At 53.1% G+C, this 21,902-nt stretch overlaps 8 protein-coding genes across 8 annotated transcripts; 6 read left to right on the top strand and 2 right to left on the bottom strand.

Moving 5' to 3' along the window:
• Window positions 1-78: 78 nt before the first annotated feature.
• Window positions 79-3,410, bottom strand: QC761_405050 (uncharacterized protein). Its single transcript, XM_062878789.1, has 3 exons — window positions 1,126-3,410; window positions 801-1,049; window positions 79-742 (listed from the first exon to the last, which is right to left on the bottom strand). The coding sequence occupies exons 1-3, from the start codon at window positions 1,292-1,294 to the stop codon at window positions 222-224; spliced, it is 939 nt and encodes a 312-aa protein (XP_062732771.1). The 5' UTR covers window positions 1,295-3,410; the 3' UTR covers window positions 79-221.
• A 1,057-nt stretch (window positions 3,411-4,467) lies between these two features.
• On the top strand, window positions 4,468-6,456 carry QC761_0071580 (uncharacterized protein; the record flags this gene model as incomplete). The annotated part of the gene is made up of 2 exons (XM_062872716.1): window positions 4,468-5,201; window positions 5,229-6,456. The coding sequence occupies 2 exons, from the start codon at window positions 4,468-4,470 to the stop codon at window positions 6,454-6,456; spliced, it is 1,962 nt and encodes a 653-aa protein (XP_062732770.1).
• A 1,880-nt stretch (window positions 6,457-8,336) lies between these two features.
• Window positions 8,337-8,753, top strand: QC761_0071570 (uncharacterized protein; the record flags this gene model as incomplete). Its single annotated transcript, XM_062872715.1, has 2 exons — window positions 8,337-8,446; window positions 8,585-8,753. The coding sequence occupies 2 exons, from the start codon at window positions 8,337-8,339 to the stop codon at window positions 8,751-8,753; spliced, it is 279 nt and encodes a 92-aa protein (XP_062732769.1).
• An 849-nt stretch (window positions 8,754-9,602) lies between these two features.
• On the top strand, window positions 9,603-11,376 carry QC761_405080 (uncharacterized protein; the record flags this gene model as incomplete). The annotated part of the gene is made up of 3 exons (XM_062878790.1): window positions 9,603-10,206; window positions 10,263-10,741; window positions 10,809-11,376. The coding sequence occupies exons 1-3, from the start codon at window positions 10,009-10,011 to the stop codon at window positions 11,374-11,376; spliced, it is 1,245 nt and encodes a 414-aa protein (XP_062732768.1). The 5' UTR covers window positions 9,603-10,008.
• A 652-nt stretch (window positions 11,377-12,028) lies between these two features.
• QC761_405090 (uncharacterized protein) lies at window positions 12,029-15,391 on the top strand (the record flags this gene model as incomplete). The annotated part of the gene is made up of 1 exon (XM_062878791.1): window positions 12,029-15,391. The coding sequence occupies one exon, from the start codon at window positions 12,029-12,031 to the stop codon at window positions 15,389-15,391; it is 3,363 nt and encodes a 1,120-aa protein (XP_062732767.1).
• A 625-nt stretch (window positions 15,392-16,016) lies between these two features.
• QC761_0071540 (uncharacterized protein) lies at window positions 16,017-16,457 on the top strand (the record flags this gene model as incomplete). The annotated part of the gene is made up of 1 exon (XM_062872714.1): window positions 16,017-16,457. The coding sequence occupies one exon, from the start codon at window positions 16,017-16,019 to the stop codon at window positions 16,455-16,457; it is 441 nt and encodes a 146-aa protein (XP_062732766.1).
• A 176-nt stretch (window positions 16,458-16,633) lies between these two features.
• Window positions 16,634-17,752, bottom strand: QC761_405100 (uncharacterized protein; the record flags this gene model as incomplete). The annotated part of the gene is made up of 1 exon (XM_062878792.1): window positions 16,634-17,752. One exon carries the CDS (start codon window positions 17,750-17,752, stop codon window positions 16,634-16,636), a length of 1,119 nt encoding a protein of 372 aa, XP_062732765.1.
• A 1,128-nt stretch (window positions 17,753-18,880) lies between these two features.
• On the top strand, window positions 18,881-21,625 carry DPS1 (aspartate--tRNA ligase dps1; the record flags this gene model as incomplete). The annotated part of the gene is made up of 1 exon (XM_062878793.1): window positions 18,881-21,625. The coding sequence occupies one exon, from the start codon at window positions 18,881-18,883 to the stop codon at window positions 21,623-21,625; it is 2,745 nt and encodes a 914-aa protein (XP_062732764.1).
• Window positions 21,626-21,902: the final 277 nt, after the last annotated feature.

The raw sequence follows: 21,902 nt of genomic DNA, 5'->3' as shown, positions 1-21,902 counted from the left end.
TTCCGCAACTCTCGTTCAGGCAGTTTGTCGCAACTTATTCCAGAAGGAAGCTGTGGATTCACATGCTCCCGCGGGGTATCATGACACTAATTTAGAGACTCTTCTACCAAAAACATGCAAAACTGATAAACCCAACCTCTCTTCTAACGCCATAGGCTTCTTGTCCTTCTAGTCCCGTTGCCCGAACAAATGTCTCTGCCAACACGTGTCTTCCGGTCTTTTTACCGGACTGAGGTGGAGTACCTCCCGTGTTCTCCGCTCCGTACCCCTTGATATGCGGTTTTACCTCCAGCCACCATGGGAATCCCCTCTCCGCGACTCCCCAGCGTCTCTTCATCTGTCGTCTGCCACACCTCCTTATACCCCACCAAAACATCCCCCGGAAACTTCCATAGAAATACCACTCCGACCAAGAACATCAGCACTCCATCCAGGGCCAGCAAGAAAACTTCCTTTTGCATCAGGATGCTTTGTTTTCCCGCCCCGAACTCAATCATCCTGAAAATTGACCTGACCATGATCAAGACCGAGCTGATGTACAGCGCCAGAATCAGTTGCCGCCACGGCCCTTCCACCCTGAGGCTTCTCTCGGTTGGACGCTTCAAAATTCTTCTGTGGAATATGATCGTCGTGACGATGAACATGCCGAAGAACACAATCTGAATCGCAAGGCCACCGAGCACAATCCCTTCAGCTTGCTTCATGGCATCCGGCGTCTTGGCTTGGGCCATCAATCCTCCACCTACACATCACCCACTCGTTAGTCCAGGTGGGAAGCAAACCACAGCAACAGAACATACCAGCGCTCTGCGTCATGAAGCTCAACACGTCCCCCACAACAAATATCTTGGTCAGCCAGTTTGTCCGCACAATTGCGTACTCCTGTGCGCCTAGAAGTCTGATCAACCTCCCGAGCACCATGTAGATAGACGCTGCCATCAGCGCTGGGGCGAGCAAGATGAGTAGGGTTTGTATCAGGAACGGGGTGAGTGTGAAGTTCGGAGCTTCTTTAACGGCAACGCAACGCGCGGCATAGCCTACTGCTTCGACTTTGGGTATGTTAGCATATACCAACGGCACCATGTCCCGGAGAACGTGGTAAGTGTACGATGAAGAAGCACTTACACAGACAGGCAATCGCAAAAGCGAGAAAGTACCATGTTCGCTTGCGGATCAAAAAGTAGAACTGACCGATGGTGACGATCGAAAACAGGACGGTGAACACAACATTGGCGGGTAGGTTGGGATCGTAGTCGTAGAGTCTGTACTCTGGAAGTTCCCCTGCATCGGCCATGCTTCAGGTAGAGTGGCTGAGAGAGAGAGCTGGATGGGAACTATGAGGAGTCGAGTCCGGCACCTGAGAAGAGTGGGTATCTAGGTAACAACAGGCGATGGATGCTCTGAAAAGCTAACGGTTTGTTTGGATATGGGGAAAAGGGAAAAGACACAGGTCGAGTGGACCAGCGTATATATTCTCAGGTTCCGTCCATGCCTCACTCGTACAAGGGTTCGGCAGCCTTCGCAGGAAGGAAACCAACCAACCTGTGGATTACGTGTCCACGTATTCCCAGATCCAATGCAAAACAACCTCCGTCATATCCACCCTCAAGGCGCAGATTCGATAGCCGACAAGACATTACCAGGTTGGGCGGCTCTCAAGTAGTGGTGTCGCTGCTCGGCATGTTCCGCCGCTATACGCGTATAGGGACGTGGGTAAGCTACCAGGGTACGGGACCACTTTATCGGGTAGGTCCATCAAAGGAGATCCCTTTCCGGTGGTTTGATGTTTACCGACAGCTCGGGATCTAGCAAAAAGTTCCACTGCAGACGTTGGATTGCGGATGCAGCCGCATGGTGAATGCTTGCTTGGACGCAGCTCATTTGGTGTCGTGCTCAACCTGAGAGGGTAAGGGGCATAAAAAGGGGCGCAGCCCCCTGCACCATTGAATGCTTCGACGCGCGGAAGTGCTATACGCGTATCCGTATCTAAGGCGTTCCAGTCAGTATATGTCAGCCTATCGCGCTCTGTCTGGGTCGCAGCAAACCGCCTTCCTCCGTTTTCCTTTCACTGCTCTTGGGAATCGTCATTTCCATCATGTCTGATACTCGCTGCCAACCTCGTTTGTGCGGGTAGGTATACTAAGACAACTTTCCGCAGAGGTAGGACACAGATCACATCCAAATTAACCACAACTACTCCCCGGGAACTGCTGCATGGCTTTAAGGTCGCTTCTTACCTTGGTGCTACTTATTCGACCTCCTCCTCTCTTCCCTTCACTATCACCAAGGGGCAGATCGCGCCATCAAGTCAAACGCCGTCGTCCACCGTCTCTCTGCATACAACGACGGTGCCAAGTTTATCCATGTCTCTTTGGGTGAGGAGACAGACTTGTACTCTATCAAGCTCAGTTTCATCGCCAGTCTCCTGAATATGGTATCGCTTCTTCACTACCTCGACCGTGGTGGCCTTTGACTCCATCCCGCGTACCCACGACCGCAACTGCTTAGCCGATGTAATTGGACCGTCATCGGATATGAGAATAGGAACATGGCGTCGAGGTGGTTCCCACCGCTTTGGTGTGTCGTGGTTTCCAGCATGCCAGACAGAAAGAGGGCGGGATGAACCATCTGGATGGCTGCCATTCGGCTGGTTCAAGACCTTTTCGACCTTGAGAAGTCTGCGTGTTTGCTTTACTTCGGGTTTCGGATGTGCCTGCCAATCTGTTGTCTGAGGCAACATTAAAACAACATAAGACCCCTTTGTTGTGCTCTGTGAGGTCCTTCAGGAGCTGCATGTCTTCCAAAAGAAGCATGCATACTTGTACCTCGCACGTACTGCAACCAGAATCCTCACTTTCGTCTTGAGCCTCCCATATATTCGAGATGGAGCTCAATGTGCCGCTCATAATGGGAGGTGGTGATTCCAAACCCAAAAGGACTTTCATGTCTCGAGCAGAAGTGATTGGGCCAGCGTCGGATATCAAAAGCGGAATTCGAATCTCTAGAGCTCTCCAGCCGGCGGCTGAAACTTCCAAGTATTTACACCATGCGTCGCCCCATGGAGATCCCATTCAGGTTCGCGGTTATGCTTCGATTCCACAGTGCGTTTAGCAAGCTTGACTCGGAGAGCTCTATCGGTGGGCATTTGTTGCGGTGGTGATGATTTGTAAAAGTGCCGTTCAAGGTATCTTGGTTTTCGTACATTGGTGATGAACGAGGGTTTGATCTGGCTTGCACAACTGCCCCTGACCAAAGGTTTGGGTTGTGGATTGCGGGTTTGTCTTGCTTGCAGCCAAGAAGAGCTGAGAGTGCTTCTCGGGAGTGCAGGTGAAAGTAATATGCTCGTGATTGAAGATAGGTATGGCTATCGTTGGCATTGAGAAAGCGGCGCTGCCCTGAGGTGGGTGGGCAGGCAGGGTTAGGTGGCCTACTGCCATTACAGTGTCAAATGGCCCCTTTACGCAGTTCACCGTGGATTTTACGTCTCTGATCAACAGTTGACGAATGCTGAAACCACCCGAAAATAACTTCAGACACTAGGGATTCGGTAGCAGCAATCTGGGTACCTGGGCACCTAAGGTAGATAACTCATGGGCGTCCGTCTAACAGCTGGATGTATAAACGCTCCCTGATCCAAATAATCATACCTAGGTGGGTAGGTACCTTAACTACCTGGTAAGGCACACAAAACACTCCAACGTGAATTTTACATTTTTTCAAACAAGAATAGGTCAGTTCACTAGGTATTAGGTATTCAGGGCCTATGCACAATCTTCCGAGGCATGCTGGCTGTCTCAAAGGTGTGTTAATTATCTTTTAAAGTGTATGAAGGCGTTATTCACGGGTAGGCCGGGATAGAAGCACCCCCATTTCAGAAGAACATAAATGAAGCTGAAGTCCAAAAGTTCACATCACCATGGATTTCAGGCTTATTTTGTAACTATCATCTGTCAACTGGTCTCACCAGTCTTCCTCTACTTCTTCAGACGCACCACAACCATACACAAGCATATCGCGAATCAGCTCGCCTACCTCTGCAGTCGTCATTCCAAGCTCTGTCGAGTGGTCTTGCATTTGGATGAAGGCTTCTTTCGAGTCCACAGATAGCTTTGAAGAGAATATCCAGGCCTAGAAGTTTTTATTGCGTACCTTAAACTGGGATGCTTTGGTTCAGTACCTACCTAACTGCGTCTAGGAGGTATACAGATATGGCGTTGTTGGTATTGATATAGCATGAATAAACAGTATTTTCCAGTTGAGGGTGCCTTGGGGCAGCTTTGAAGCATGATTCCCCCTCCATTGGAGAAAGTGGACATGGCCCCGGAAAATGTGCGCCGGACTGATCGTTTTCGCTTCCCCACCCTATGCCTTTTTGTGCAGCTTCCGGTAGCACCTAGCTAACTCCGGACATTTCCAAGCTTCAGTTATCATCAGAGTCTTTCTTGCGCCACCCAACTACGTAGCAACATGTTTTACCAACCAGGAAAAACCCACCACAACCTGCCTTTCGATCCCTTCAAGGCATGTGTTGTGCCTCGACCTATAGGATGGATATCAACCACCTCCCCTCTCACGCCGGCCTCCCCATCCACACAGCCAACCCATAACCTGGCACCCTTCAGTCAGTTCACAAACCTCAGCTTCGACCCGCCATATGTCATGTTTTCTGCCAACCAAACGCCCGAAGGCTTCAAGAAAGACACTGTGCGCAACGTGGAGTCGACGGCCAAGTTTGTGTGGAACCTGGCGACATGGGATCTCAGGGAAAAGGTCAACGCTTCGGCTCAGCAGCTCCCTTTTGAAGTGGACGAGTTTGAGCACGTAGGTTTGGAAAAGGAGTTTAGTTCTTGTCTGCCGGGTGATGTCCAGAACCCGGTTCCGATGGTGAGGGAAAGTCCGGTCAAATTTGAGTGCAGTTATCACTCAACATTGCGACTGCCGGGAGCGTCGGTCATGGGGGGTGTGGACTTGGTGATTGGAAAGGTCGAAGGGGTGCACATTGCGGACTGGGCCCTGTCGAAAGAGGGGAAGCTGGATATTGGCAAGACGAAACCCATCGCGCGGTGTGGTTATTACGACTATGCGGTCTTGGACAAGACTTTTGAGATGGTCATTCCTGGAGGAGATAAGGCAATTTTGGCGGGGCTGGAGGGCAACGCGGAGCAGGCTCAGCAAAGCATGGGCCGACCTCCTGACGAACAGTAGGTGCCACTTTCCCCGGATTCCAGAACGCTTCCACTGCCGAAATCCCGACTCCGCTCCGGCTCCGACACCGGCCGGCAAGCTCCACACGTCCCACTGGCAACGGCCGCCAATGATTTGTTTGGCAACATCGACCCCTCACTCACGACATTTGGGAAGCTCAGTCATCGACTTCCAGTTTCAGTCTACCTAATGCTCCAGCTGCCTCTTCGTCCCAGCTTCTACATCTTCAAATCCTTTGCCCAACCATCACTCGCATCTACAACCAAAACCAGAGCCTTCTCTCCCTCATCCCCAGCAAACATGAAGCTCCTCTATCCAACTTCCTTGGTACTCGACCCCGCCAAAATAACCGGCTTCCCCACCCTCACCCTCCACCCCTACGATGTCAAATCCCCCACTCTCCCCTCCGAGCACCATGACGCCGAGATCCTAGTCACCTGGGCCAACTCCAAAGACAATCTCACCTATGCGGTCAAGAACCTCAAGGACCTGAAATGGATCCAGTCCCTCGCCGCCGGTCCCAATGACGTCCTCTCGGCCGGGTTTGACGCCTCCAGGGTCAAGATCACCACCGGCTCTGGGCTGCACGACAAGACGGTTGCCGAACACGCCCTGGGCTTGTTGCTCAATGCCGCGAGAAGGTTCTACGAGATGAGGGATTACCAACTGCAAGGGAAGTGGCCTGGTCACCTTGGTGGTCCGCAGCCAGATCGGGAGAAGGGTACCTTCAGAACACTGAAAGATGCCAGAGTAACAATTTGGGGATTCGGCAACATTGCCAAGTCACTGACACCGCATCTTGTGGCTTTGGGCGCGACTGTCAAGGGGCTGGCGAGGAGCAAGGGAGTGAGGGATGGGATTGAGGTGTTTGGTGAGGAGTCGTTGGAGGACATCTTGAAAGAGACGGATGCATTGGTGATGATTCTGCCGGGGGATGCCTCGACGAAACATGCTTTGAACAGGGAGAGGCTGGGGTACTTGCCAAACCATGCGTGGGTGGTGAATGTGGGGAGAGGAACGTCGATTGACGAGGATGCGTTGTTCGAGGCTTTGGAAGGGGAACAGATTGGGGGAGCGGCGTTGGATGTGTTTGAGACTGAACCGTTACCAGAGGGCAACAAATTGTATGGTGCCAAGAATTTGATTCTGTCGCCACATGCTGCTGGTGGGCGGCCACAGGGTGCTGAGGAGTTGATTGTGGAGAACCTGAGGAAATTCTTGGGAGGTCAGGAGCTGAAGAATATTATCTGAGGTCTGAAGGGGTGTTGATATGATGTAGAATCCTCGTGTTCATCGCCATGAATTCAAGACAGATCATACATATAATATACCTTGTCTTATCGGGATGACCCACTATTGATGTGACAAACACACCCACGTAGGTATCGACTAAGTTCTACAAGCCATCATCTTCTGTCCAAAAGCTTGAAAAGATACTATGGAGTCGAATAACCCCACCACCTTTCAGTCCTTTTCTCAAATGCTGCGACGATATTTTGCATCCGGTTCTCGACTATCTTGACCGATGTGACTTGCATGCGGTCTGCCTCACCCATCCGCGCCTGCTTGGTCTGGCACAGTCCTATCTGTACGCCAAAATACGCCTTGATGACAGGGAAAAGATAGCAAGGTTTGGGGGAAGACAAGCCGCCCGCACCGTCTTACTCTTACGGACTGTGGTGTCAAGACCGGATCTTGCCCTCTACAATAACTTTGAGAGGGACAGCGTATGCATAAGCCTTGTGCAAACTGTGCTCTGCAGTCCAGAACTGGTCCAAGCCGACGAAAAGATATCGCAACATCTCAAGACCGTTACTCTCCTACATGTCCATGATGAACCTCACGTGCGGCATACTGAAGACGTCCTCCCATTCTTTTCCTCCCGTCGCTGACAAGCCTCGAGGTTTTCCTGGACAACCCCACCAGAGGAGCAAACCCAAGTCCGCATCTGGTATGGCCCACGGTCGCACCGCCATCATCACCGATCATCTGTCTCAAAATACGGTCATTCAGAGAGCTCCACCTACCTGAGTTGCTTGCCGCCACACCTCGCCTGAAAACACTCTGGTGTGAATGGGAATTCGACCCGTACCTTCATGATGAGTGGCCAGGGGAGGCTGAGCACAGCACGCCTGTTTTTGACCTGAATATCGCGATGAATGCCCTGCTGCAAGTCAGAGATACGTTGACCGAGCTCAACACTGGGGCTTCCAACGGTAGCGTGGACGGATGGCCTGGCACTGGCCCGGTCCCAACCAAGGTCGTGGGTGCAATGGCGCTTCGGACCTTCGACCAACTCAAGACTCTTGTCATTCCACTCGCGTTTTTGGTTCGGGTTGAAAGCACCCGAGATTGCCAAAGGACCCGAAATCTTGGGTACCTGTCTCCCATGCAATCTCGAAACCTTGGGGCCGGGAGGGAGATCTATTGATGGGCTATGGCGATGTATACGATCACTGGCCGGGGATGTCCTGGAACCAGAGAGCCCTCATGCGCATCATTATTCGTTGGCTGTCAACAGTGTCAGAAACCCAACCAAAATTCCGAAAGCTTCTCCTCAATTTGGGGCACTCCGAAACACCGGAAGATCTTCCCTTCGATGATGCTTGATCCGAGTCAGCACAGATGCGATGGGAGCTCAAGAGCTTGGCTAGTCGACAAGGTATTGACGCCAAGTTTGTCTATGTTTGATAGAGATGCATACGAATTCGTGCATGATACTTGGGCTGATGAGGAAGATGGACACTTCGTTTCAGTTTCAGGATCCGATACGGAGAGCGAACTGGGAAGACTTTGAACCGAAATATCGGCTCAGGAGTAGGGGTGAAGTGTAACGGGGAGGTGGCTGATCCGTCTACATTGGAGAGGATCATATCGCGGCTTGTTGATACGGGTGGGACGTGGACAAGAAGGGCGACGGAGAATGGGGTGCAATGAGGTTCGATGTCACGAGCCTGTCCCTTTTACTTGCTTGGCACATTTCCCCGTGAAGGAAGGGATTCAGAGAATCAACTTTCAGTTCAGGAAACTTTGAAGGGCGGTGGATCAAGGGCCTCTGTCTGCAGAGCCTGATTACAGTGTTGAGTAGCATGGCATACTACGACCAGATGGGAGAGTTTGATAAATACACCATGTCGGAGCAGTCCTTTGGGTTGGCCGATGTTGATGGAAAGTTACAAATCGTGGCTACGGGAAGAGATACGGCAGGGTGTTGGGTCACAGTCTCGGAGAGCGACGAGACGTGAAATATTGGGGCAGCCGCGGCTACCAGGTAACTTCTCGACACGTATGTGGCCGTAGATCCCTGGACGTCGTCCAAACAAACACTTGAATACTGGCGTTTTATCAAGCATGTTTCTTATTGTATCACTCTCCCTAGCACGCCTGTCTGGAAGGCTCGGCGGCTCGATGCCGAACTCATGGTCGAGAATGAGTACCTGCCGAGACTGTGGCAATCGCACTTAATACCTTCAGTAGGGCTCCTACCAGTGGCGAACTTGGGAATAGGGGTAAAGCTGTCGCTGGGGGTCGAGGCGCTGAGACGGTAGCAGGTATATCAGCAGAGGGACGTTGTACAGCACACCTTTGATGGGCAGTGTGAAGGTGCAGGAAAATGGGTGTCAGTAGGTATCATTTGAACAGATTCACCCCCTTACTTGCGGATAGATCTCCGATAAGGGCAGATTCAGGGTCACGGCGTTAATTCACGATCACTTCGCCATCTGCTCAACTCGTTACTTACGTCGGCAGTTGGTTCGGTTTTTTGCTCGGCACGGATGCGGTCCAGAATCACACAATTACCGAGTTCGCCACAGGGGTCTTATGTCGACCTTTGCCTTCCTTACCCATCAAGACAGCAAGATTGAACCACTGGTATCACTTCAGTAAAAGGATATCGAGGTCCCAATGTTGTTATGTCACACGATATCTTCAATTGTGTCAAGATCTTCACGCCTTTGATGCGGATTTTGTTTTCTCTGACACTGACACTTTGCCCGTTATTTCCTAAACGTGACACTATGCCTGGCTAGGTAAAGTGAGCAAATCCTTCGCCAGTCGGCCGATGCCGATCAGTGGCCCACCAATGAAGCCTTAGCTGGGTACCCCATGAAACAAACGACGGCTTCTTCCAATGGATGCTGGTATTCTAACATCAAAATATACGGAATATTTACCTAAGCACCTAGGGTACCTAGATACTCCGTGGCTATGAGAGAATTGCAAGGTAGTGTGGCCATGGTGCGTTTCCGGCACATGCATCCATACCTACCTAGGTATATGCATGGACCGAACCCAGCTCGAATGCAAGTTGCATAACAGCCATCCTCCCATTTCTGCGCGCAATGAACAACTTGAGAGGAATTTTTGTTAGCGTTTCTCCACCTACCTTCCCTCCCACACCAAGACCCGAGACTAGACCGAACCGGCTTGCGGGGAGCTGCCTCCCCGGCCCCGGCCCCCGGCTTTAGGTAGGGTCCCCGGATGTCGAGTCCACCCTAAAAACGAATGATCAAATCAAAAGGTGCGAACAATGATTAGCGTGGGGTGAGGAAACTGAAGCAGAAGAAAATATGTTACAAATGGGAACTAGCCTCTTATGCAGTTGATCGACAGGAGTCCAATGCGACCTGCGCACCTCACGATGCCCATCAAATCCCTTGCCCATCCCCAAAAAGCAAAACTTCCCCTGACACTCGAAAACGCCGCGACCATGTTTTTGTGCCGCCCAGAATCCTCAAAACCTGGAGTCTCTCGTTATTCTCTTCCCCAGGTTTTCTGAAATCCTGTCACCACTTCCCAGTCATGGCAGATTCCGATGATTCCAAGTCCGTCCTGCCCGGCATCCCGGGTTACGACCCTGACAACCTGCAGCCATGGACTCTCGCTACCGTCGTGTCGGTCACGGTTCTTTCCACCGTCTCAGTCCTCCTGCGCCTCTGGGCTCGATATATCAAGGCCCAAAAGCTGTGGTGGGATGATTGGATGATTGTATTTTCTCAGGTTTGTGCCAGCGCCGCTCATGTCTTTTACAATTTCTAACAAGGCCCGGCTGGCAGGTATGGAACTTTGTCACGGTTGGCTTCATCTTTGCCATGTATTCGGCCGGCATGGGCATTCACGCCGACAAAGTGCCCATGGAAAAGATTGTCCTCATGGCCAAGTTCCTCGTCGTCGCCGAGATTTTATACGCCTTCAACCTCGTCTTCACCAAGATGGCCATTCTCTTCATGTACTACCGCATCTTTCGCTTCCCTTACTTCAAGAAGATGGCCTGGGGCATCAGCGCCTTCATTATCGCCTGGGTCATCACCATCACCTTCCTCTTCATCTTCATCTGCGTTCCTGTCGAAAAGCTGTGGTATCCGCACCTGCCAGGCCGCTGCATCAACCAGGTTGGGACGTGGATCGCCAACGCCATCTCCACGATCGTGTCTGACATTGCCATTCTCGTGCTGCCTATCCCTCAGGTGTGGAAGCTGCAGCTGCGGCAATCTGAAAAGATTGGTGTGACGGTGGCTTTCTGCTTGGGTTTCTTGTGAGTTTTCCAGCCCTCCGCTTACCAGGCTTCCCGTGCCATTCCCTAACCTCAATCTCAACCCCAGCGTCGTCTTTGCCTCGGCGTACCGAACCACAGTGCTTTTCACCTACACCAACGACGATCCATCGTACTCCCTCGCACCGACTGTCGGCTGGACCGCCATCGAAATGTCTGCAGGCATCATCTCGGCAAACCTGCCCACCCTCGCCCCCATCATGAGCCTGATCTTGACAAGGATGGGCATCTCGGGATCTCTCCTCACAGGCGGCAGCGGCAGCGGAAGCAAGAACGGATTTTCCTCCAAGCACAACTTCGGCGGCACTGGTGGAGGCAACATAAAGTCGACGGGGTCAGTCAGCGACCGGACTGAGTCTGGCGGCGAGCTGCGAAAAGACGGCGACAGAGCCTTTTACCGTCTGCCCGACGACTCAAATATCAGCGAGACGGCACTCGACACTGGAAGGACGGCGACGCTCACCCGCGACGATACTGGGTTGCGGCCGGATCATGGCTATGCTTATACGGTAACGAGTCGACCAGGGAAACAGGGGGACAGTGAGAGCATGAGTGGAGACGAGGTTCCCTTGAAGGGAATCAGGGTGCACACGGATTTCAAGCAGTCAGCAGACTAACCACGTCATGATGGTGCAACGGGGCATTCTGCAAATTTTGAGAGGGTACCTAGCGTTTTGTTCAGCGAGTTTTGGTAACGAGTTCCATTGGATTCTTTTTCTTTTCATTCCTTTTGTCTCTTTAGATACCATTTTACTACTTTCTAGACGTACATACCTGCATCCGTGGCATATCCTGGGCGTTCGGACGCAATGGATGCCACCTACTACATGATCTTAGCTTAATTCAAGATATTTCCAACGCATCTGATGCGTTGCTAACCTCTACGTCCATGGCCGCACTGTGCACTCGACATTGCCTACCTCCCTTGGATGCCCAGTCATGGTCATGATCTTCATGGACTTTGTGTCAAGCCTGGCGTGTAAGCGCTAAAGCCCCTGAAGCACCACCGTACCACGGCGGTCTTGGCGATGTGCTTGGGCGGCACTGTCAGCGCTGCCGTGGCCGGGGAGCAACGCTTATTTTGACTCACCCGGCCTGTTGGGCGCCTGCCGTCCTCACTGTCCTCGCCGAATGAGGTGGCCCGGGGTCGGGGGCACCCATCACACGCATCACGTCTCTGTAGATAGGTCCTAGATAGATAAATCATAAGAATCCTACCTCCTCTCCTTCTTCTTTCTTCTCATGCTTCGTTTTATCCCAATGTCCACAATGGCTACCGTCCACAACACTGCCACGCCTGCAGCGGCGGCGGCAGCCACCGACAACAACAACAACAACAACAACAACAGCCTCGAATATGACCTCCTAATCATCACCGACGCCACAGCCTCCATGACCACCTTCCTTGTCTCCCTCCACTCCTCCCTCCAGTCCATCGTCCGCATCTCCACCCTCACCGGCGCCTTCTCCCGCATCGGGGTGCTCGCCTACCGCGACCACGACTGCGTCGAGTGGTCGGCCGAGAAACATGCCTACGTCAACGACCACGTGAGAGTCACCGAGTTCAGTGGGTGGTTCTGCCAAGACCAGGACAAGAAAGACCTCCTCGGGTGGGTTCAACGTCTAAAGGTCCAAGGGGGCTACTCCACGCCGGAGGCGGGCAAGACGGGGGCGCACTGGGCGTGCGAAGTCATGGGGAGAGATGCCAGGGAAGGGGTCAAGAGGGAGACGGTGGTGATTTGGTATGCGGATGAGTCGCCCCACTTGAGGATATTGGATAACAAGGCTTGGGAGCTGGAGCAGGCGGCGTTGGGGAAGGTGGAGGGCGGGGAGAAGTTCAAGGATTGGGTCTCGGCTTGTGAGCAACTCAGGCGTAGCGGGGCACAGGTGTTTTGTGTGACGGCGAGGACGTTCAAGAACAAGTGCAGGGTGGACCAGAGCCGGGCTGGGTTGGGGGTGGCGGCCATGTATTCGTTCTTGTCGCAGGTCACGGGTGGGAGGTGCTTCAGTTTTGACACTTTGTCGCCCAGGGCGGAAGATATCTCGCAGCTGACGGTGGGAATTTTGCTTGGTTGGCTGGGTGCTGTCACGGAGAAGAAGGGCCAGGGGGGTGATCGGAAGCTGGTCTACTTGAACCAGTATGGGACGCTGAAGGGCATCGAGACGGTGGAGTCTGAGACGGATATCAGCGGAAACAGGTGGCTTCCTGTTTCCGCGGACGAGGACGTTACCGAGGCTCTCAGGTGCAATCTCACGAATGCCTGGGTCAATGAGAGCGACATCGCCAAGATTGTCGATGTCCGGAACGGTGGAGCGGTCCGGGACTTTGCAAAGAGATACATGGATGACGAAGAATACCGGACCCTGGTGTGTGCTCAGCTGCAGGAGATCATCGAGACAGATGTGACCGTCATGGCCCTCAATCCTGTGTTCGGCACTCTATGGAGATCAGTCTGCAACGACCGGTCCAACCCCGTCAGAGACGGACTTATCACCAAGTTTGGGTTTCACGTTGATAGGATACCCGACGCCGAGCACAAGTCGCGGATGAAGAACTGGCTGGAGGAGTCGTACGACATGAAGGGCGAAATTTTCAGCATCATCAGAGAAGTTGGAGATGGTGAAAAGTACCCCTGCGTGTTTCTCGATCCAACGCTCAGGTTCGCTGGCAAGAGCGAGAACGACGACGACAGCCGAGATATGGTCTTTACTCGGGACGAGCTACTCGAGATTGGTCGATCTTGCGATTACAGGATTCTGCGTCGACTTGGAAAGGTCCTGACCCGGCTCACGTTTGTGGCTTCCAAAGACGACCTCCCAGCCCATGTTCAAGATCTGGGCGAAGCTGAGCTCCCCCTGATTCCGCTCGCTTTGGCCAAGGCGGAGCGCAAGAGGATGTTTTGGAGAATTTTGCTGCATACTGTGCTGCCTGGTACCATGCTGGCCCTTCGTCCGGCCGCCCTGGTCGCTGCTCTCACATTGAGGATGGGGATCAAGGTACTGGAAGACGCAGCATTTACTGAGCTCTCCCTCATGAAGGACAACTGGAACACTCTTGATATTCCCGAGACGTGGAACTCCAACTGTCTTAGCCTCTTGCTCGAGGCCAACAAGAAGCGCCCAGGTGCAGTCCTCAGCAAGGAGGATGCCGAACTCTTTGAGGGCTTGGTGAGCTACAAGCTTCTGGAGATGAATCTCGACACCATCGTTCCTACCAAAATAGGATGGACGCCCGAGAAGGCACGCGCCCACATGGGCCCTGTGGCTGTCTGCAAGTCTTGCCAGTTTCCTCGCTCCGTCACCATCATGGGCGACGAGGGAATCTGTGGTCTGTGCCACAGCGCCAGAGAAGATACCGACAGGGGGCGCGCCCATCGAATGGTACACGATAACACCTCCAAGGACGACAATGGCGCCACCGAGATCAGCTGGGTGGAGTGTTCCATGAACGACTGCCGGGCCCAGTATGTGGTCTACTTCCCCAACCAGCTCAACGTACGGCCTAAATGCTGGTTCTGTCGGCAGAGGAGCTTTGTCTCGAAGTCAGATTCCAAGTACGATCAACTGACCACTGCGCCGTGCGTCAGCTGTTCGATTTGTGCCAACAGGGTGATATGGCCTGCCGAGTACCGGCCTGATGGCTTCGATGAGAGCTCATTCATCTGCGCTCCCTGCGAAGGTGGCAAAAAGAATCGTATCGAGGAGAAGGAGCTCAGCATTCGGACGCTTGCCAACGAGAACGGCAAGGGTTGGCTCGTCAAGAATGACGACGATATGATCCCGGCAAACGTCATCTTCGGTGGCAGGTCGGTGTTCTTTATCGTTTCCAATTTGGCCCACGGAAGAGAGCACTTTGCGGACAAGGTGCAGGTCTTGCCCGCTTCTGACAAGATGGCTTTGAAGGCCCGAGGCAAGAAGGTGCACAATGTGGATGAGCTTGTCAAGGCCGTGAAGGGATGGGTCGACTCGCGCCGGGTCCAGGCTGGAACTTGCTCTCTCTGCTTCAGCGACCACAGGAAGAAGGATCTCCGTTTGGCCTGCGGTCGGAAGGGATGTGGCGAGCTGATCTGCGGCGATTGTGCTGACTCGTGGTACGGCATCAACCGAGTCGGCAAGATCATCAACGTCGCTGCTCTCAGCTGCCCGTTCTGCCGCAGACAGCCTTCGACGAAGGTCAAGTTGCCGGAGGGTGTGAGATACTTGGAGGGGCTAAAGAATGCAGTCGAGGAGGCCGGCAGCTGGATCTTCGCCTGGTGTTCCTCCTGCAGCTCAGCCAAGAGGTACATGGAAAGGGTTTGTGCCGCCGGAGCACCAGTCGACGTCGAGAACTGGAAGTGCGAGGACTGCACACTCACAGCCGAAGTGTTTGACTTCAAGCCATGTCCAGGGTGTGGTGTAGGGACACAAAAGACTTCTGGATGTGATCACATGACGTGTGTTGTCAGTGGTTGCAACACGCATTGGTGCTTCAAGTGTGGCGAGGAGGTGGATCGCCATGAGATTTACGACCACATGTCGGAGGAGCACGGCGGATGGTACAATGGAAGGGAATATGAGGATTACGACGATGAGGAAGACGATGAGGTTATGGATGATGTTGTGGAGAGGGTAGCAGCGGTTGTCATAGATTGAGGGTTTTGTATTTCGCTTTTTTTGTACCGTATGATGCATGCTTTACTGAGCCGATAGCGTTGAAGATTTATGTCTTTTTTTTTGATTCAACCAATACTCAGGTGCGTCTTAAATAAAAGCATAGGTAAGGTATGCACTAAACCTATCATTTGATGGGTCCTAACCACCTTATCTTTCAAACCCTGAAAACTATATCCCAAGGCTTTTCAATTAATCCTTTAGGATAGGCTCGTAATGAATGTTTGATACCTCCAAACTGGCCCTAGCATGGGTAATAAGGAGGCAGGATATCCAGTATGGAGCAGTTAGCGAGTAGCTTGGGAAGTATAAACAGCGATCATTTGAGGCAGTTGTTGCGCTCTCCCTTGTTTTTCTGGAGCTAAAGTTACATTGTGCAGTCTTGTGTCCATCATGAAGGAAAGTACACCCGTTTCGGGCTTGAGTAGCTATGCGGGCGTGGCAATGGGTAACCTCGCACATCGTGGCGAGCCCGCATTCAACATCTTTCCCCAATCCTGTTACCTTCAACTCCTAGCACCTACATGAATAATTCCGCCCGAATTCTGAAAACTACCAAACATCGGACATTTTACCTTGTCCCACCAAACAAGACAAACCGCCAACCATGAACCTCCTCCTGCTCCTTCTCATCCCCGCGACAGTTGCCCTCTCCACCGCCAGCACCTTCCCCCCAACTCCCACCTTCACCCCAAACACCACGCCCATCCCCCGCCCCCTCCGCTACGAAATCGGCTGCAAGGACACCATCCTCGACATTCCCTCCATGATAGTCGCCGCCCGCTCCCTAATAGGCTACTGCCGCGGCATCGTGACCCCCTGGACCAAAATGTCGTGGGTCTACAACAACACCCGCGCTTACATCTGTGATTCAGACCAACGGCGCCCCCAGGGCTGCCTCTGGGACCAAATCTATGACGCCTGGGTCGATATCGGAGTAAATTGTGGATTCGGCAGGGCAGGCTTCACCTACGAGCAGCAGTACGAGAAGACGTGGGGGTTCGATGACGTGAATGCAAAGTGGTGTGGGACGATTGATCCGTACTAAGTGAGCTTGGTTGGGTGGATGGTATTTGTTACATGGTTTGGTAAAACTATTAGACTCGTTTATAGTTACAAGAAGAATGGGACTTCCCTCATTAATTCATCACCTGTCATGCCAACCCCCTCCCCTAACACCATCCAGTATGTACTATTATCCTACAACTCCCTCGTGTAGCGTAGTCAGTTCCCCTTGAACACCTCCTTCAGATACACACAGCACTCCTTGTACAATTCCTCCGAGCCCGCCGCCGGCTTGGTCGGGTCAGGCGATTTATCCCACGCATGCGGCACCCCAGGGATCATCTTGTGCTTGACCGTCTTGTTTATCGGCGCTCTCCCCAGTCTCTTGGCCAATTCCTCCCCTTCATACTGGAGCATATCCCACTCGCACGTGTAGAAAATAACCGTTTGGGGAATCGCCTCCTTCAACAGTGTGTCGGAAGCCTTGGTAGGCGATAATATCGGACTGGCGAGGCTCACTCCAGAAGGGTAGAGATACGAGGCGTCAAACAGCGACGTGAGGTTCGCAGGAAGGGTTTGGTCCGGCCGCACACATCTCGCGCGCTTGACCTCGCGGGACTCGGTGTAATCGCAGATCGGGTACCAGGTCGCGATGGCGCGGATGTTATGCGGCGGGACTGGCGCGGACAGAGTCTTGAGGTGCTCAGACAAGCAAATGGTAGATGTTATGGCGATGTTTCCACCGGCCGAGAAGCCAGATGTGGCGAGCTTGTGAGGGTCAATGTATAGCTCTGGGCCGTGACGGATGAGGTAGAGAAGGGCGTCGGCGCCGTCTTGGACTGCTACCGGGAAGGGGTACTCTGGGCTGAGACGATACTCGACTGATACATAGACAGCCTTGCATTCTTCGAGGACAAAGCGGGCGAAGCGGGCGTCGTCGGTGGGGGCGCCGATGGTGAAGCCTCCGCCGTGGAAATTGATAACGGCGGGGAAGAGCTGGTTGGTCTTTTTCCGCTTGTCATACCCTTCAGGGGTGTAAAAATAAAGGGTCAAGTTGCCCTTCTTGTTGGAGATGGTAGAGGGAATGGTATGGGTAAAGGCCGGGCTTGGAGGCTTCGGGTTGGCCAGGAAGTGCAGTGACATGCCAATGTACTGCAGTGACCTCCACCAATTGGCCGATATTTTGAGCCAGGTGCGGGACTGGGGTGATCCAACGGCATCTTTGGCGGTTTCTAACGGTTTTTTATCCTCCTCGGTCGGTTGGGGTGTCTGGGCCGGTGTGCCGGTGAGGTTGATGTTGGGGATGGGAATGCCGTCGACGGTGGGGATCTTGGACATGGTGGACGGCTGTCGTTGATATGGATGACAGGGGTCAATGGTTCGGGACAGCTTTGACAGCTCTTGGCGCGCTGGATAGCCCAAGTGTGGGTTTCATCAGTTGCTAATTACTGAAACAATGGGAGAATAGAGTCAATGACAGCTCGATGATAAATTATGGGAGTATCAAAAAGCAGTGCCGCTGAAGGGCGTCGGCTATCAAGCCTCAAACAGCACTGACAACAGCTAGCTGCCTGGCCAAGAGCTGTTGATGTCATTCCAGAAATCCGGTGTCCATGTAAATGCATATCCATAATTGGCTGGGCCCTCTGTGCAAATGGCGGGGCACCCGTTGACACCTCCCAGCCTCCAGCCTTGGCAAATCATGTGACTCGGATTGCTGCTGTATTCCAGCTCAAAAAATAAATGCTAAACTGCGCTCTGACGTCACTCAAGTGTATGATGTCATCGGTGCTAGCCCCTGGGCCTCATCTTCACATGGCAGAGTGCATGAACACCGGGCAACTTGCTCCGCCGGTGGTACCCAGGAAGCCACTCACCCACTCAAATCGTGGTGTTTGGCGTCGGCGGGGAATCGATGACACATAGCCCGCAGAAATAAGGAAGGAGAGTGGCTGTCGTGCCCAAGAGAAAGGCATGCTGATTGTTTTCGCGAAACAAACAGCGGTCCAGGCACGAACTGGGAAAGACAAAGCGTGCCGAACTCCGTCCGAAAAGCTTGGTGGGAATAAACCATTCTATTCTTAGTGCTTAAACAGGTATTCCCGCCCTGGCAGCTTCAGGAACCTTCGTACCCAAAAGCAGGTACACAACACGCACGACCACCACAACCACAACCACCCCGATCCGTATTTAATCCTTGAGTCTTGGTCTCTTTTTCGTTTTGACTTTCTCCACCTACTGCCTACTTGACAAAAGCACGCTACCTATACTAGTGCTTCACCATCAAGAGCAGCTTGCACCGCTGACGTCAAGCTGTTAGGCTTGACAAAAGCACATCACATCCCCCATCTTGTGGAACCCAACCTCATCCTCCATTTCTCACTTTTCCAGAGCATACCCAACCCAGCTGCATCTACCCCGCGCGCGTCTGAAGATCTCGACAATCACCCGCCTTGGCCGTCCAACATGTCGCCAGGCAGCTTCAAAAAGCCTCTCTTGGCTCTGAATCGCCTCATCGGCCATCAGTCGGCAAAGAATCACATGACCAAGCCCAAAATTGGCAACATTGCTGCTCTCGACAGTGAACGCGAGGAGAAGAAATTGAAGAAGGCCCTTGAGCAACGCGTCAAGCAAGACGAAAAAGAGGAGGAGCGACGGTCTTTTCAACAGCGCCGCAAAGAGGAGGAAGAACGCGCCCTTTCTACCGACCCCCCTGAGATTGCGGCGCGATATGGCACCAAGACTAGCGATGTTCTGGTGGAAACTGAATCCGTGCAGCGCCTTGCCGCCAACCCCGATAATGCCGGCAAACAGATCGAGTTCATCGCGAGAATACACCACATACGTTCCCTCAGCTCCAAGCTAGCCTTCATTGTGTTCCGCGAACAGATTGAGACGATACAAGGTGTGGTAGCCTACAAGGAGGGCCACATCACCGAAAACTTTGTTCGATGGGCCCAGCATCTGATGACTGAGAGTCATGTCCACGTCAAGGGCACACTGCAGAGGCCACCAGAGGAGGTCAAGGGGTGCTCCATCCACGACCTCGAGGTGCTTGTTGAGAGCATGCACCTGGTTGTTCCTGTGAAGGAACACTTGCCAGTTGATGTCTTCTCCATCGACCATGTTGAGATGGACGAGGAGTCTCATCAGCTCGAATCCTTGGCCTCCACCAGAGTCAGAGTAGCCAACCGTCTCGCCTACCTCAGAACACCTACCGCCCAGTCCATCTTCCGCATCAACAGCGGCATCTGCAGCATCTTCCGTTCGGTGCTCGAGGGCCATGGCTTCATTGAGATTCACACACCCAAGCTCATGCCTGCCGCCACAGAGTCGGGCGCTGAGGTCTTCAAGGTTAACTATTTTGGACGCACTGCCTTCCTGGCCCAGAGCCCGCAGCTCTCCAAGCAGCTGAGCATCTCGGCAGACTTTGGCCGCGTGTTTGAGATTGGCCCCGTGTTCCGTGCCGAAGACAGCAACACGCATCGCCATCTGACGGAGTACACTGGGTTGGATTTGGAGATGGCCATCAACAGTGACTACCACGAAGCCCTGAACATTATCGACGACATGATGAAGAGCATCTTCAAGGGTATCTACACGCGTTTCCGCAGAGAGATCGAGATCATCAAGACTAGGTTCCCCCATGAGGATCTCGTCTGGCTGGAGAAGACTCCAGTTTTTACCTTCAAGGAGGCCATCGCTTTGTTGAATGAGTCCGGCTGGACCGACGACCATGGAAAGCCGGCTTCCGAGCTTGAAGACCTCAGCACGCGCGCTGAGATCCGTCTTGGCGAGATCATCAAGAAGAAGTATAATACCGACTATTACATCATCGACAAGTTCCCTGCTTCTGTCCGTCCCTTTTACACCCATCCCGATGAAGAGGACCCGCGGTTCACCAACTCATTCGACATATTCCTGCGCGGTCAGGAGATTACGACCGGTGGACAGCGCATCCACAAGCCGGATGTCCTCGTCGAGCGCATGAAGAAGGCGGGCATTGAGCCATTTGGCATGCAGGAGTACCTCCAGGGCTTCGAGTATGGCGTGCTCCCTCACGCAGGCTGCGGTATCGGTCTTGAGCGCATCATCTTCCTGATGCTCAACCTGGGCGACATCCGCAACGCCTCGCTCTTCCCCCGCGATCCCAGGTCACTTCCTGAGCAAAAGGCTGAAGTCGTGCGCCTTCCTCACCCCGAAGCCGACACGATCCGCTACGCTTACGACTTCGAGCACGGCTACCCCAACCTCGAGATGCCCACGGTTGAGAAGCTTATTGCCAATTATGGTGATGCCACGAACACGTCCTGGCTTGATGATCGGTACCACGTTTGGCGGCACGAGCCCACGGGAGCCGCAATTGGCTACGCTGAAGAGAACGGCTACGCTCTCGTGATGGGTAATCCCCTGTGTGACCCACGTCAGTACAACATTGTTATTCGTGACTTTTTGAAGCACATGCGCAAGCAAAAGGACCTCCGACCCCTGTGGCTATTGGTTTCTGCGGAAATTGAAGAGATCCTTGGGTCGAAGCTCGGCTGGCGCACGTTGAGCTGCGTGGCCGAAGAGCGTGTCACCATCGCCGATGCGAAGAAGGTGGCCAAGAAGGAGCGCCAGGCAGAAGACGCCGGTGTCATCATCAAGGAGCAGCCCATCGACGAGCCCGTCCCCGAGGAGCTGCGCAAGAGGATCGACAAGAGGATTGAAGACTGGAAGGCCGGCCGTACGGGTAGACAGGTTCACATCACCGAGGTCAGACCCTGGGTCGACATGGAGCACAGGCGCTATCTCTGGGCCGAGACCAAAGAAGGGGAGATTGCAGCCTTCTGCGTGCTCCATAAGCTGTCGCCGCAGAACGGGTACCAGATCAAGTTTGCTCTGGACTTCCCCGACTCCCCCAACGGCACGATCGAGGCGCTCATCTCGGCCTCGATCCAAATGTTGGCCAAGGCCGGCATTCAGCATGTCACGTTTGGCGCGGGAGCCCTGCCCGAGATGGTCACGGGCGGAAACCTGGATGGCATCCGGGCCAAGATCCTGAGCAAGACTTACAGGACGGTTGCGCAGCAGCTGAGACTGGTGCAGAAGAGCGAGTTCAGAGAAAAGTTTGGTACGAAGAACGACCTGGTGTATATTTGCTATCCCTTTATGGGGCTGGGTGTCAGTGGGACGAGAACTTTGATCAAGTTCTTTGAGGATGAGATGTAATTCTGTGTTTTAACACAGCCATTCTTGTGGGAACTGGATGAGGGTGGAAATGGGGTTTCATTCTAGCATATCTTTTTTCATGATACCAACTCTGTTTAGCCCTGTTTTTTGGTCGAGCTTCGTTTGTTTGGACTGCGAGATGGCGGGGAGTACATAGAGGGTAGACCTTTGCGTGTGGAGGAAATGGGTTAATAGCTCTTGATACCAGGATGTTGTAATCTCGAACAGTTTATACCCTTTTTGCAATTCTTGATGCTGCCAGATTGAGACCCAGTGT

The sequence above is a fragment of the Podospora bellae-mahoneyi genome, chromosome 4 (assembly GCF_035222275.1).
Source record: "Podospora bellae-mahoneyi strain CBS 112042 chromosome 4, whole genome shotgun sequence".
In the NCBI taxonomy this organism is placed as follows: Eukaryota; Fungi; Ascomycota; class Sordariomycetes; order Sordariales; family Podosporaceae; genus Podospora; species Podospora bellae-mahoneyi.
This window is presented reverse-complemented; position numbering and strand designations above follow the sequence as displayed.

Bases quoted from the DNA above. Each gene is read 5' to 3' on its own strand.
- QC761_405050 (XM_062878789.1), bottom strand. From the start codon at position 1,294: ATGGCCGATGCAGGGGAACTTCCAGAGTACAGACTCTACGACTACGAT. The intron at 1,050-1,125 runs GTAAGTGCTTCT...ACATACCCAAAG, and splicing joins TTTTGCGATTGCCTGTCTGT to TCGAAGCAGTAGGCTATGCC. The intron at 743-800 runs GTATGTTCTGTT...GGTGATGTGTAG, and splicing joins CTTCATGACGCAGAGCGCTG to GTGGAGGATTGATGGCCCAA.